The sequence below is a fragment of the Equus przewalskii genome, chromosome 10, assembly GCF_037783145.1.
Source record: "Equus przewalskii isolate Varuska chromosome 10, EquPr2, whole genome shotgun sequence".
Taxonomy (NCBI): Eukaryota; Metazoa; Chordata; class Mammalia; order Perissodactyla; family Equidae; genus Equus; species Equus przewalskii.
In genome coordinates this window covers 35,846,685-35,858,993 of record NC_091840.1, presented here as the reverse complement: position 1 = coordinate 35,858,993, position 12,309 = coordinate 35,846,685, and the positions used below count along the sequence as shown (strand labels likewise).

At 36.6% G+C, this 12,309-nt stretch overlaps 1 protein-coding gene across 12 annotated transcripts in view; it reads right to left on the bottom strand.

Moving 5' to 3' along the window:
* Positions 1 to 579: 579 nt before the first annotated feature.
* Positions 580 to 12,309, bottom strand: part of GGNBP2 (gametogenetin binding protein 2) — a 30,828-nt gene continuing 19,098 nt past the window's right edge. For 6 of the 12 annotated variants that reach the window (XM_070562400.1, XM_070562394.1, XM_070562395.1 and 3 more), the window contains 8 exons: positions 8,802 to 9,011; positions 7,566 to 7,740; positions 6,285 to 6,479; positions 3,752 to 3,899; positions 3,277 to 3,402; positions 3,046 to 3,194; positions 2,287 to 2,535; positions 580 to 1,223 (listed from right to left, as the gene is read on the bottom strand). In XM_070562400.1, coding sequence (XP_070418501.1) covers positions 1,020 to 1,223; positions 2,287 to 2,535; positions 3,046 to 3,194; positions 3,277 to 3,402; positions 3,752 to 3,899; positions 6,285 to 6,479; positions 7,566 to 7,740; positions 8,802 to 9,011 — 1,456 coding nt within the window. In that variant the 3' untranslated portion in view covers positions 580 to 1,019. The remainder of the gene's footprint in view (positions 1,224 to 2,286; positions 2,536 to 3,045; positions 3,195 to 3,276; positions 3,403 to 3,751; positions 3,900 to 6,284; positions 6,480 to 7,565; positions 7,741 to 8,801; positions 9,012 to 12,309) is intronic. The other 6 variants (XM_070562403.1, XM_070562404.1, XM_070562398.1 and 3 more) reach the window with 1 other exon arrangement.

Below are 12,309 nucleotides of genomic sequence, written 5' to 3'. Positions count from 1 at the left end.
ACTATCAACTCAGCCTTCTAAATGGCAACCAAATGCTACTCCTGGCGGAATCTCTCTCCTTCTTCAGTACTTAGAGCTTGCGAAAGCAGTAAACTGTAAGGCCATAGTAACTTTACTGCTGGAAACCAGGTAAGGAACATGCACTTACACAGACTGCAATGTGGTTAGCTCTCAGCACAGCCATTTGATCCCAGGTCTACATGCTGAGTAATTACTTATCAGACAACCCTTGATTGAAATTCTCAAGTTTTGTTTTCATTCTTCTAGGTCAATGTGAACCTCTGAATTTAAGGTGCTTTGTGTTATGTATCAGGGAACTTTTAATAAAGGCAATGACAAGTCTCATGAGAAAGTAAGATGCTAGCCAGTTTTTAAAGGTATCGCAGCAAATTTATTCTTTCAAAACAAAAGACTGGTTGTCAACTCTGATCAAGGGAAGAATTTTAGTCTTCAACAATCTCTATCTCTATCCTCATTTGCACTTTGTCCTCTGTACTATCAACACTGGCCAAGTACCAAGTCCACAAGTGGCAAATATTAAAATACTGCCACACATTAAGTAGAAACATGTACACCAAATTTTACTATGCGTATTAATAAATATTCTTTATTTTAAATTTTGCACATTGCGCTTTAACATTACATCCAAACATTTCGCAAGTGGATGTCTACTTTGTAAAACCATATATTCAGCTCATTGTCATTTCTGTACAGAAGTATAAGTACAACATTACTGTTTGCCACTAAGTTGCTTTAGTAAGTCTCACAGGAAGAGAAACATTTAATGAAGAGATGGCTTAAATCATATGGCAGGCCTGCGCAGCCACGCAACTAAAGACACAAGCCTGAAGAAAGAACAAACTAATGAGGTTACCTCCACCGTCTCCCAAAACAAGAAAGAATCACATTGATTTAAGATAAAATTTTGCCATAAGTCACTAAATTAAGAGTTTTTTTGAAAGAGAAGGCGCAGTAGTCATCTTGAGTGTTTCATTGAAAGACAGAGCTATTTTATTTATTTAATTTGCTCCAGCCGTTGTCAACCAGCCACTACAAATGGGCCTCTTGTGATCATTTAAGCGGCAGTATTTATTAAATTTCTCCTTCAGATGCTGTCGGTACTGTTCTCTATTGCTGTAGAAAGACTGGTTATTAGCCATAAATGACTGTATTTCATCTTGTGAGATAAAGATTTCCTCATCTGAAGTACATTCAGACTCATCCTGCAAATTAAAGCAGTAGTTAAAACTATGACTTTAATTAAGAATGCAAAATGCTATGGTGATGGAGGACAGCTAAAAATTAAAGCAGTCTAGCTTTTTAGTTTCATTTTAGTCACATAAAGCCTTTAATTAGAATGTTTACAGAATAAGCATAATGTCATTCTGTCTTAGAAAGTACTAACTAATAAAATCCAACCCAACTTGGTTTGAAACTCTGGATCTATAATTTGTCCTAGAAGCCTAAGAGCATGGCAGACTACCAACACACATTTGCCTTAAAAATTGACTAATTAGAGATGGTTATAGCTAGTTAGCAAATTTTAAATACTCAGACTTATCTCTAGTTAGTTTTATGTCGAAACATTTATCTCTACAAATGAAGTAAAATTTAACCTTTTTTTAACTTATGAGTTACACAGCATCACCATTAAACTTTATGACCATATAAAAAAGAGAAAACTTGTATTCTAAAGAGTTTGAAAATAGAATCCTAATTACTATAGAGAAGACACCACCCTTCTTCCTTCCCCTTTCCTCCAAGCCCCACACAAACTATCCACTCGGTCACTTGGAATCAGGTATAATTCATCTAAAGTATCAAAAATTGGAGTGAATTATAAAAGATTTTCCAAGTTCAGTTATGCTTCTATCCTATATAACATCTAAACGAAGTCACCTAGAAAGTGGGCTCTGGTTCAGATTCTATATTCTTTCCTGGTCCAGAAGGGTAGCTACCATTCATAGCCACTCAAAAAGACAGTTTGCTTTCAATAACCATCTTCAAGGAGGCAGAGTCCTGGCCATAACGCTAAACCTATCCCCCTCTCCCAACTAGTCTCTTCTACCTTTGAGACAAAAGCAGGACAAGGAAATGTGCTCCAGAGCAGGTGCAAAAACCAGTGAAAGAGCAGAAATGAAGTCACCAAAAAATAATGAAATATTTTCCTTACTTTCTTAGAAGACCCACTGCCACCACTACCAACTTTAAACCCTCAAATACTGTCCCCTCCCACATCTACCCCATGAGCAATCAGTTATCCACAAGACATCATGGCTTACTTACAAGGAGTTCAACTAAGCTCTTGGCACCTTTTCCGGAATCAGGACCAAATGACGTTTCTGTTGGTTCTGCAAACTGTGGTACATTTTTCCTATGCTCAAACCAAGGCAGTGGCTGCCCACCCTTTTCAGAGCTGCAACAGCTTTCAGGATGTGCATCTTTGGTCTTGTCACGGTGAAACACTGTGTGCACGGTATTTCCTGAGGTCTCTCGATTACCTGGATCTGTAATACAGCTTCCAAGCTTTTGGATCTGAAACCACAGCAAAGGATTTCCCAGGTGAAAAGGGAGAGAATAACATCAATTATTCTTTAAAGAAAAAAAAAAGCCCCGATAGTATGTCAAATTTTTACAAGAAATACTGAGTAACAACAGCAGCTGCAGTAACTGCACACCAGGCACTACGCTAACTCATCAATATCAAAGAGCCTATCTGATAGGGACATAATATTATCTCCATTTTACAGATGGGGAAACTAAGATCAAGCAAACTGCTCAAGATTACACAGCTAATACATTTAAAAGTATTATGAAAAGAATGAACTGCATTTATGACTCACATGGCCTGCTGGACAAATGATCACATCAAACACATGCACACAAAAATCACAAGATGAGTGACCAATCGAAGTGCATAAAGTAATCATTCTAAAAAAAACCAATAAATCCTAGCAGCTAAGCTACACACTTACCACCCCAAGGAAAATAGGTTGTTCTTCCCTCAACAGCAAAGGTTTAAGAATCACAAGTTATGACACTTACATGTTCATCACATTTCAACATCTTGCTTTTCTTTTTCTTCTTTTTATTTTTTCCTTTGGTGGTGTTCTCTTCGGAATTTGCCCAACATTCAACACAACTATCACCATCATCCTCTTTGTCTTCACAGTGATGAACACAGGAGTCATCAACTGCAGAAATCAATAATCTCTTATTTATGTGCTTAAATCAGCCACATAGTAGAAATAACTGGGAAGCTTAATCTGAACCTACCATGTTCGTCGTGATTACAAATGCCTTCAGTGCAGGCAACATCCGAACCCTCCCGAGAACCTGTTTCACTCCCTTCCATGCTAGATGAATATCCACAGTCACTACCATTACAGTGTGGAGATAAGCCTGAGAATAAATAGGTCGGGGTTACAATTAACGGACCAATAAATATCTTAAGATAAAGAGTGAACCAACTGGGACCACAGAAAATTTCCAAAAACTTGATGGCTTATTCAAAGTAGAAAGTAAATTAAATAATGAAAATATGATTAAGAATTTACAGGTTTTTGCTTTTGTCAAATAACAAATCAAACACCATAGAGAAAAAGGATATGTTAAGTGTCTAAGTATATGAAATACTTGGGGCTATACAGCAGTTCCTAAATTCTAGGTTACAGGATGTCTAAAAGCTCTTATATTTGAAAGAAAGAAAGAACAGACTTGAGTTTATTTTAAAAAGAAACTATTTACTCACCCTTCTTTATTTTAGGGGACCCCAAAAGGCTGCCGCTGCTAGGACAGGTACATGATGTATTTTCGTTGGTAACAATTACTTCTACACAACTATTACCATCTTCAGTGCTGCCACAGGCTTTGCAGCTATTTTCTATGAAGTCTGTTTCCTTTAAGGATCAATATTGAGAGAGTAAAAAGCTTTATCTCCATAATGGCTACATTCTAATTTCCTTACCATAAAGCAATTACATAGGAGTTATGAGGTTAACAATTGAAACAACTATTCTCATGAAAAATCCTTAATTCACTTCAAGACTATGAACCCACAAAAAGCCAGTTAAGAGTTAATGGCTGGGGCCAGCCCAGTGGCACACCGGTTAAGCGCGCACATTCCACTTCTCGGTGGCCCGGGGTTCGCCGGTTCGAATCCCAGATGCAGACATGGCACCACTTGGCAAAAGCCATGCTGTGGTAGGCATCCCACATAAAAAGCAGAGGAAGATGAGCACGGATGTTAGCTCAGGGCCAGCCTTCCTCAGCAAAAAGAGGAGGATTGGCAGCAGATGTTAGCTCAGGGCTAATCTTCCTCAAAAAAAAAAAAAAGAGAATGGTAACACATAAGTCTAGGACACTGGTTCTCAAACTGTGGCCTGCTGATCCCAGGGGTTGCCTAGGTCAGAACTTTCTTCATCATAATACTAAGATGTGATTTGCCTTTTTCAATGTACTGACACTTACACTGATGATACAAAAGCAATGGTAGAAAAAGTTGCTGGTGCTTTAGCACAAATCAAGGCAGTGGCAACCAAAGTATGCTAACAGTTACTATATTCTTCACTTGTCAAGCACTCTCAGGAACTAAACAAATAAAAGGATATTTCAACTTAAGAATGTCTTTGATGAAGCAGTAAAAACATTAATTTTATTAAATATCAACCCATCAGCAGATGTCTTTCTAAGAGTCTATGTGACAAATGGGAAGTATGCTTAAAGCACTTTCACTGCATACCAAAGGACAATGGTTGTCTCGAGGAAGAGGACTTGTGCAACTGTTTGAGCTGCAAGCTGAACTAGCTGCTTGTTTCCTGGAACATCAATTTCACTTGAAAGAAAGAATGAGACACACACTATGACTATTCAGACTTGGATATATAAAAGATATTTTCTCAAAAATGAATGAAGTCAGCCCATCACTTCAAGGAAAACAATGGACAGTATTTGTTGTCAATGATAAAATTCCAACTTTCAAACTATACATCAGAATTTTGAAAACTTGCATACACAAGCACAATGAACTGGAAGCTTCCCAATACTTAAAGACCTTTCTGATGAGATCAGTACTGGTTTTAATGTGATTATCTGATATTATATATGAAACGTCAATATCTGGGAAGATCTGTTTAAGTCAGTGAACCAGTACCTTTCAAATGACCAATGCAGGGTGATACAAAATCACGCATGAGTAAAAGATCTATTCAAAGTGCAAGACAGACCAATGGATTTCAATTTAACAGAGTATGAAAAGGTCATTGACAAGGTGTCAGGTTCCACCTTGCAACTAATCTTTAAGAAACCACTACTTGTCAAGTTGGCATGCCAAAGAATATCCGCAACTATCGGAAAAGGTTTATATTAAAATACTCCTCCCTTTTCCTACTATATAAATCTGTGTGACGCCAGACTTTCTTCATATGCTTCAACCAACCAACATATGGAAACAGACTGAACGCAGAAGCAAATATGAGAATCTACCTGATTCCTTTTAAGCCAATATTAGAGATTTGCAAAAATATAAAATAATGCCACCCTTCTAATTTTTTTCTTTTTTTCAGAAAATAGCTATTTTTCAAAAATGTTATATATGTTAACATATAATGGGCTTATTATTATTTTTTTTTTTTGAGGAAGATTAGCCCTGAGCTAACTGCTGCCAATCCTCCTCTTTTTGCTGAGGAAGACTGGCCCTGAGCTAACATCAGTGCCCATCTTCCTCCACTTTATACGTGGGACGCCTACCACAGCATGGCATGACAAGCGGTGCCATGTCCGCACCTGGGATCCGAACCGGCGAACCCCAGACCCCCGAGAAGTGGAATGTACGAATTTATCCGCTGCACCACTGGGCCGGCCCCAATGGGCTTATTTTAAGTGAATTAATAAATAATTTTAAATTTCTCCATTTTCAGTTTTAATAACAGTAAATGTTCTAAGTAAATCCATATGAACAAAAATGCTCATTGGGGACCTTAATTCTTAAGAATGCAAAGGGGTCCAGAGATCAGTTGAGAACTGCTCTAAGGTCATGCATGGAGATAACTTTCCACATGTGGACTTTAATCTAACAGCATACTAAGGTTAGGTAAAAAGATAACCAACAATTGTCTCTATAAAACGAACACATGATGTTAAAAATTTTGGCTTACACAGATTATAGTAGGAAAAAAGCCAAGATACAATCTGCAGGAGCTCACATTCTGGAAAAGCAGAGTAAAAATTCCCAAATCTAGCAAGGCAATACTATGTATTTATGAGTCAATATTAAGGACTCTTACCTTCTCTTGGCTTACTTCCTTTTCATCTGCTGTTTGTAAGGGAGTAGGAATATCACATACACATTTATTTTTTCTTCTGTTCTTCCGTTTTTGGCGTTTCTTCTCTTGCTTGAGTTCTCTTACTCGTTCCTCCTCTGAAAATTCTTCACAAAGTTGTTCCAATCGGCTAATACCCTGTACTTTCTCCACAGTCATCTACGATAAAAACAAAAGTTGAGAATGAATATTGGTCAAAACTTCCTTTATTTTCCATGGAAATTCTCATTTGTTAATTTTAAATGACAGTATACACACAGAAACTGCTATTTCATGATGTAATTTTGCCAGGTAGTCTCCACAAAGAATCTTAAACTTTAAGAACTTAAATGACAGTCTTAAAATCTACTCAGGAAGTGAATATACAACTAATCTCTATGGGAAAGGTAGATTTATACACATTCCTATTCCAAAACAGAAATATTCTAGTTTCAAATTTCAGAATTATAACACAGTAAATATTCACTCATTTCTTCACACAATGAGATTATTTAACCTGATCAGGTGACCCAGGTTTCTGAAGACACAAACATACAAAGAGAAAAGGAATTCCAAATCTGTTCAAAGAACTAGTACAAATCTCCTCAGACTCCCCAAAGAGTGCTTAAAATTCAAGGATGGGCTTCTGAAAGAAGGGTTTATAGCTTTCATACCATTCTCATAAGGGACTGGTGACCCAGTTAGAGGGTTACAACCATACCCTAAAATATAACAAAATATTTACTAGCCAAAAACTTATGTTCTACAGATTATAACTGAAAAAAAAATTATCAAATCACAAGCACTAAACCCTATTATCAGCATTATAAAGAACGTGCTTCTAAAATGTAGTTCTTACATCACAGCACTCAGCCAGCATTTACTTCATACTACTGGACATCAGCAGGCAAATGGGACTCATTAAAGGCTTCTAATTTTGTTGCTTATTTTGGGGCTGCTTTTAACCTTTCATTAGTCATGTTTCATAGCAGCATCTTATTAAATTATCATCAACTTCAGTTTTCTTCTCTGAGAAAAAAACCAAGGCTGGTGGAGTAATATGATTAAAAAACAAAGAAAAATTCACAAACTTCTTTTAAACTCCAGTTCCCCAGGAAACCCCTCCCCTAATCCCCCAAAAGCTATGACATTGTATCAGTGGATGGCAGCCCTCTGAGGCAAGGTCAGACTGGTAACTTACATTAAGATCTGGACCCATAACTTGACTAAGCAATCTTGGACACTGAAGCAGCCCACTGTTCTTACCTCAAAACTCTTGCGTAAAGCATCAACACCAAGATAGAAAAGCATCTGCCATGTTTGCTCTTCTGCTCTTAGTTTTTGCCAGATTCGATGTAGTCTTTCATAAAGATGAATTCCCAAGCAGGTCAGAACTTCTTCTTGAGCTATATCTATTGTCTTGGCATGCCTTTCTCTTCGCCTATAAAGGAGAATAAATCATACATAATTCCTAATACCCTTAAATGAAACAGTAAAAATGGATAATACATCTGCAAGTTTAGGATTTAAACACAATCTGCATACCTAATAACAACACAGGTATACAAACTCAATGTATACATAAATACACAAGCATACGTGGACACAGCCCATGAGAAATACACATGCAGGTAGAACTCAGTCCTAATATTGCTAAAAATAAGGTAATTCAGGAACTGGCCCTAAAGAGATGGGTGTTTGGGCACAGAGAATTCATGTTTAAGTGTCAGCTCACAGTAGGCATGACAGTTCCTTTCACCTTCCAATTAAGCAAATGCTTGTTCAATTTTTGTTTCTTTTTTTGAGGGGGAATGGAGACAGGCAATGCCAAAGTGATTCAATCATGGACAAAAGCCCTCTAGGCCTGTCTTGAGTAGATGTGTTCACAGAATTTTAGTGATAAAAGAAGTCTTTGTATTCAAAATGCCTAACAGAAAGTAGGCACTCAAATGAGAGTTGGTACACAAAACACGAAGGGAAATGGGCTCGATTTATTCAATGAACAACTTTTTCTCATTTTATTTTCACAACAAAGCCAGAGGTAAAATTTTATGTTCCTATATAATTTAATAATAATATACACAGTTCATGAATTACATTCAGTAAAGCATTTCTTAACCCCCTGCTGTAAAGACCTTACTTCCTATGCAAAAAACATCATTATAAACAAAATTTAAACATGGAAATGCATGGATAGAAGGGGGAAAATTCCTTCTAATCATTTTCAAATGAAAATGATAATCTATAATAATGAAAGCCAAAAAAAGCCTGCCTACTTCAAGCAACAAGAAGCAGAGGACTGAACCAAACACCACGGAACACTTTCTCACTATTTTTAATCAGTCAATTAAGAAATGCATGTATTAAAGAAAGCAAAATCTTTACAGGCACAATCTAATTTATACACATATCATATGTACTGAGGCAGAAGGTGATGGAAATAAACTTTTGGTAATAAAATGAAGCAAAGCGCTAGATAGCCCATTCTAGCAAATTACATACTCATACCCTCCTGCGAACTCTGGCTCAGCACGACCCAAAAGATGTGCAATGAAGTCTGTTTCACAGCAAACATGTATGTGTCGTTCATGTGGACAGCACCGCAAGCCTTCATAAAGTGCAGCACAGTAGCCCTTCTCTTTGCTGCAATCAAGTTCACCAATAAGGATATTGTATGCTCGGAGAACTTTATTTTTGCAATCGGTACAAAACCTGTTGAAAAGAAAAATCTTAAAATTAAGAACTGGCTGTGTAATTATTTCACATAGCATATAACAGTGTACTAGACAATGTCAGTCCCCTCCCATATAGAGCATTCAAAAAAAGCCACCATACACACACTGAAAACATACACACATAAACACAAATTTAGAGATTACGTAAATATAGCAAGATCTCTATTTGCAAATGATTTTTAAATAGAGAAGCACATAGCCTAAAAGAATGATACAGATAGATACCTGTTATTTCATAAAATATAAGCCCAGAAAATACTAGTTGCCAAGGACTTGCATATCTCCACTTCAAGATCTATTACTACAGGCCAGAAATAAAACAAAGGAGGCTACAAAGCAACGACTTGTAGGATCCCTCTTTTCAGCCTCTGAAAATAGTTGCTCTCTTTAGCCAGTAAACCTGGATTCAAATTTTTACTACAACATTTTAATACATTGGTAGCTAGGCATTTGGGGTAGGTGGGAGCAAGAAGAATGGGAAAGTGATATATGTATTTTTAGTTTACTGCTAATTTCCATAATGTCAAATTCTTTCTTCTAAAAAAATGCATGTTTCTCAATACACAGACATAATATAGACAACATACATTATTCAATCAGGAAAAAAAGAACAGAGCCTGGTTTCTTTATCTTTGAATTCCTAAAACAAGGAAGAAACTGGTCTGGTGAAAAGCCAGGTTCACAATATTAATAACTGGCTCTCTGAGAAGATCAGCTGTCATGGAACAAGGAAATTTTCATCTCTGATTTAAATTAATCTCCCTAGGTGAGCTCATCTACTCCGATGGCTTAAGCCAACAGGTCTAAGTCTCAACTCTTCAGGCTCTGTTCAAGTCTGTGCCCTTGCCTGAGGGCCAGACCCATACCGAAAAATGGGGGACGTCACAGATGGCCAACAGGCAACACGTTAAACTTACTGTACAAAACCAAGGGCAACACATTCACTTCCATCTCTGTTAACAACATCATTATTCACATAGTCACCCAGGATGAAACCTTAGGTAATTCCAACTTCTCCTTAGGTCCCCCTTTCAGGGGTGCAGTCAGTTGGTATCAATTCTGTCTTTCTTACATCTCTTGTAGGTCCCTTCTTTTCAATTCTCTCTGCCCTGTTTTAAACTGCCTAGACAATTTTTTTAAAAGCTTCTTAACCAGCTTCCCTGCTTCCACTCTTCGTAGCTCTAATGTATCACCCATTCCAAAATAATTCTTTAAAACAAATCTGATTCTCTCTCTCCTTAAAAACCTCCCTACTGTCTATGAATAAAACGCAAACTCCTTATTAAGGCCTTCAGTAACCCCTTCTCTTACCCAATCTACTATTTGCAGCCTTATTTCCCAAGATTCACCTCTCCCTTCATGCTTCCCCCTACTCTACCCTGCCCCTGTATACATACCATATATACAACAGACTACTTTAAATACAGCCAATGTGTCCCTACTTCAAAGTTTTTTTCTTCTGCTTCCTCCCACTCCTCTTCACATCCTTCTTCATTTGCTTAAATCGTGTCCACCCTTAAAGAAGCCTTCTGCCATTTCCATAGTTAGAATTCAATCTTCCTCTGTTACAATTATTTCTGATTTATACTTCTCTCTAGAGTATTTACCCTTATACTGCCACACATTAGTTTGATAGAAACATCTTTCTGGCCCCATAGTAAATAACTGTTGTTTCTTGAAATGAATACATACTAAAATAGAGGCTCTAAGCCTACTTGGTAAACATAGGCAAGAATGTTGACAAGTAAAGTTAAATCATTGTGTTTCACGAATTCTTTAAAAATAGACAAAGAAATACACAAAAATTAAGTCAAAATGGGTTAAAGACCTAAACGTTAAGATCTGAAACCATTAAACTCCTAGAAGAAAACACAGGGAAGAGAAATTTCATGACATTGGAAGAGGCGATGATTTCTTGTATATGACATCAAAAACACAGGAAACAAAAGTAAAAATGGACAAATGAGTACATCAAATTTCAACAGAGTGAAAGACTATCTTTGGAAGATAGAAAATATTTGCAAACCATATATTGGACAAGGAGTTAATATCCAGAATATATAAAGAACTCCTAAAACTCAGTAACAATAACAAAAAACTCAATTAAAAAATGGGCAAAGGATGCGAAGAGACATGTCTCCAAAGAACATATGCAAATGGCTAACAAGCATATGAAAAGATGCTCAACATCACTAATCAAGAGAGAAATGCAAATTAAAACCACGCACTATCACCTTCTATCCGCTAGTATGGCCACTATCAAAAAATGAGGAAATAGCAAGTGTTGGTGAGAATGTGGAGAAATTAGAACCCATACACACTGCGGGAGAGATTCTAAAATGATGCTGCCACTATGGTAAACAGTATGGCATGTCCTCAAAAAATTAAAAATAAAACTATCATATGATCTGGCAATCCCACTTCTGAATAAATATTCAAAAGAATCGAAAACAGGATCTCAAACAGATATTTGCAAACTCATGTTCACTGCAGCATTATCCACAATAGCCAAGATGTGGGAGTAACCTAAATGTCCACTGACAGATAGAACGTGGTATATACATACAATGGCATATTATTCAGCCTTAAAGAAGGAAATTGTCACATGCTACAATATGAATGAACCTTGAAGACATTATGCTAAGTGAAATAAGTCAATCACAAAAAGACAAACACTGCATGATTTCACCTATGTGAGTTACCTAGAGTAATCAAACTCATGGAAACAGAAAAGAAAATGGTAGCTGCCAGGAGTTGGGAGGAGGAGTAAACAAGTTGTTGTTCAATGGGTATAAGTTTCAGTCACTCAAGATGAAAAAATTCTAGAGAGCTCTAATACAACAATGCGCATACAGTTAACAATACTGTAGTGCACACTTAAAAACTGTTAAAACGTTAAATCTATGTTACTTGTTTTTTTACCACAACAACAAAAAAGTCTTCCCTTTGGGGGAAGAAATGGATTATAAACACAGAACTAACAATACTTCCATGTTTTCAGGTTACAAATGGTTAAGTTTACATTTTCAGGTAAATAAATGGTTAAATGTCACACAGTACCAATAATAAAACCTGAAATATTTTCTCTATATTTTACTGCTTTAAATCCTTCAAGTAGTTTACTATGTGTTTGATTGTACATAATCATAAGTAACATAAGCATAAGTAAACAGCAATTTAAAAATATTATATGGAAGCCGTAAGAATGAAAGTGATTTTTCCTGTTTTCAAGAATAACTTTGCACATAAATTTTAAAAAACATTTTTTTAAGGCA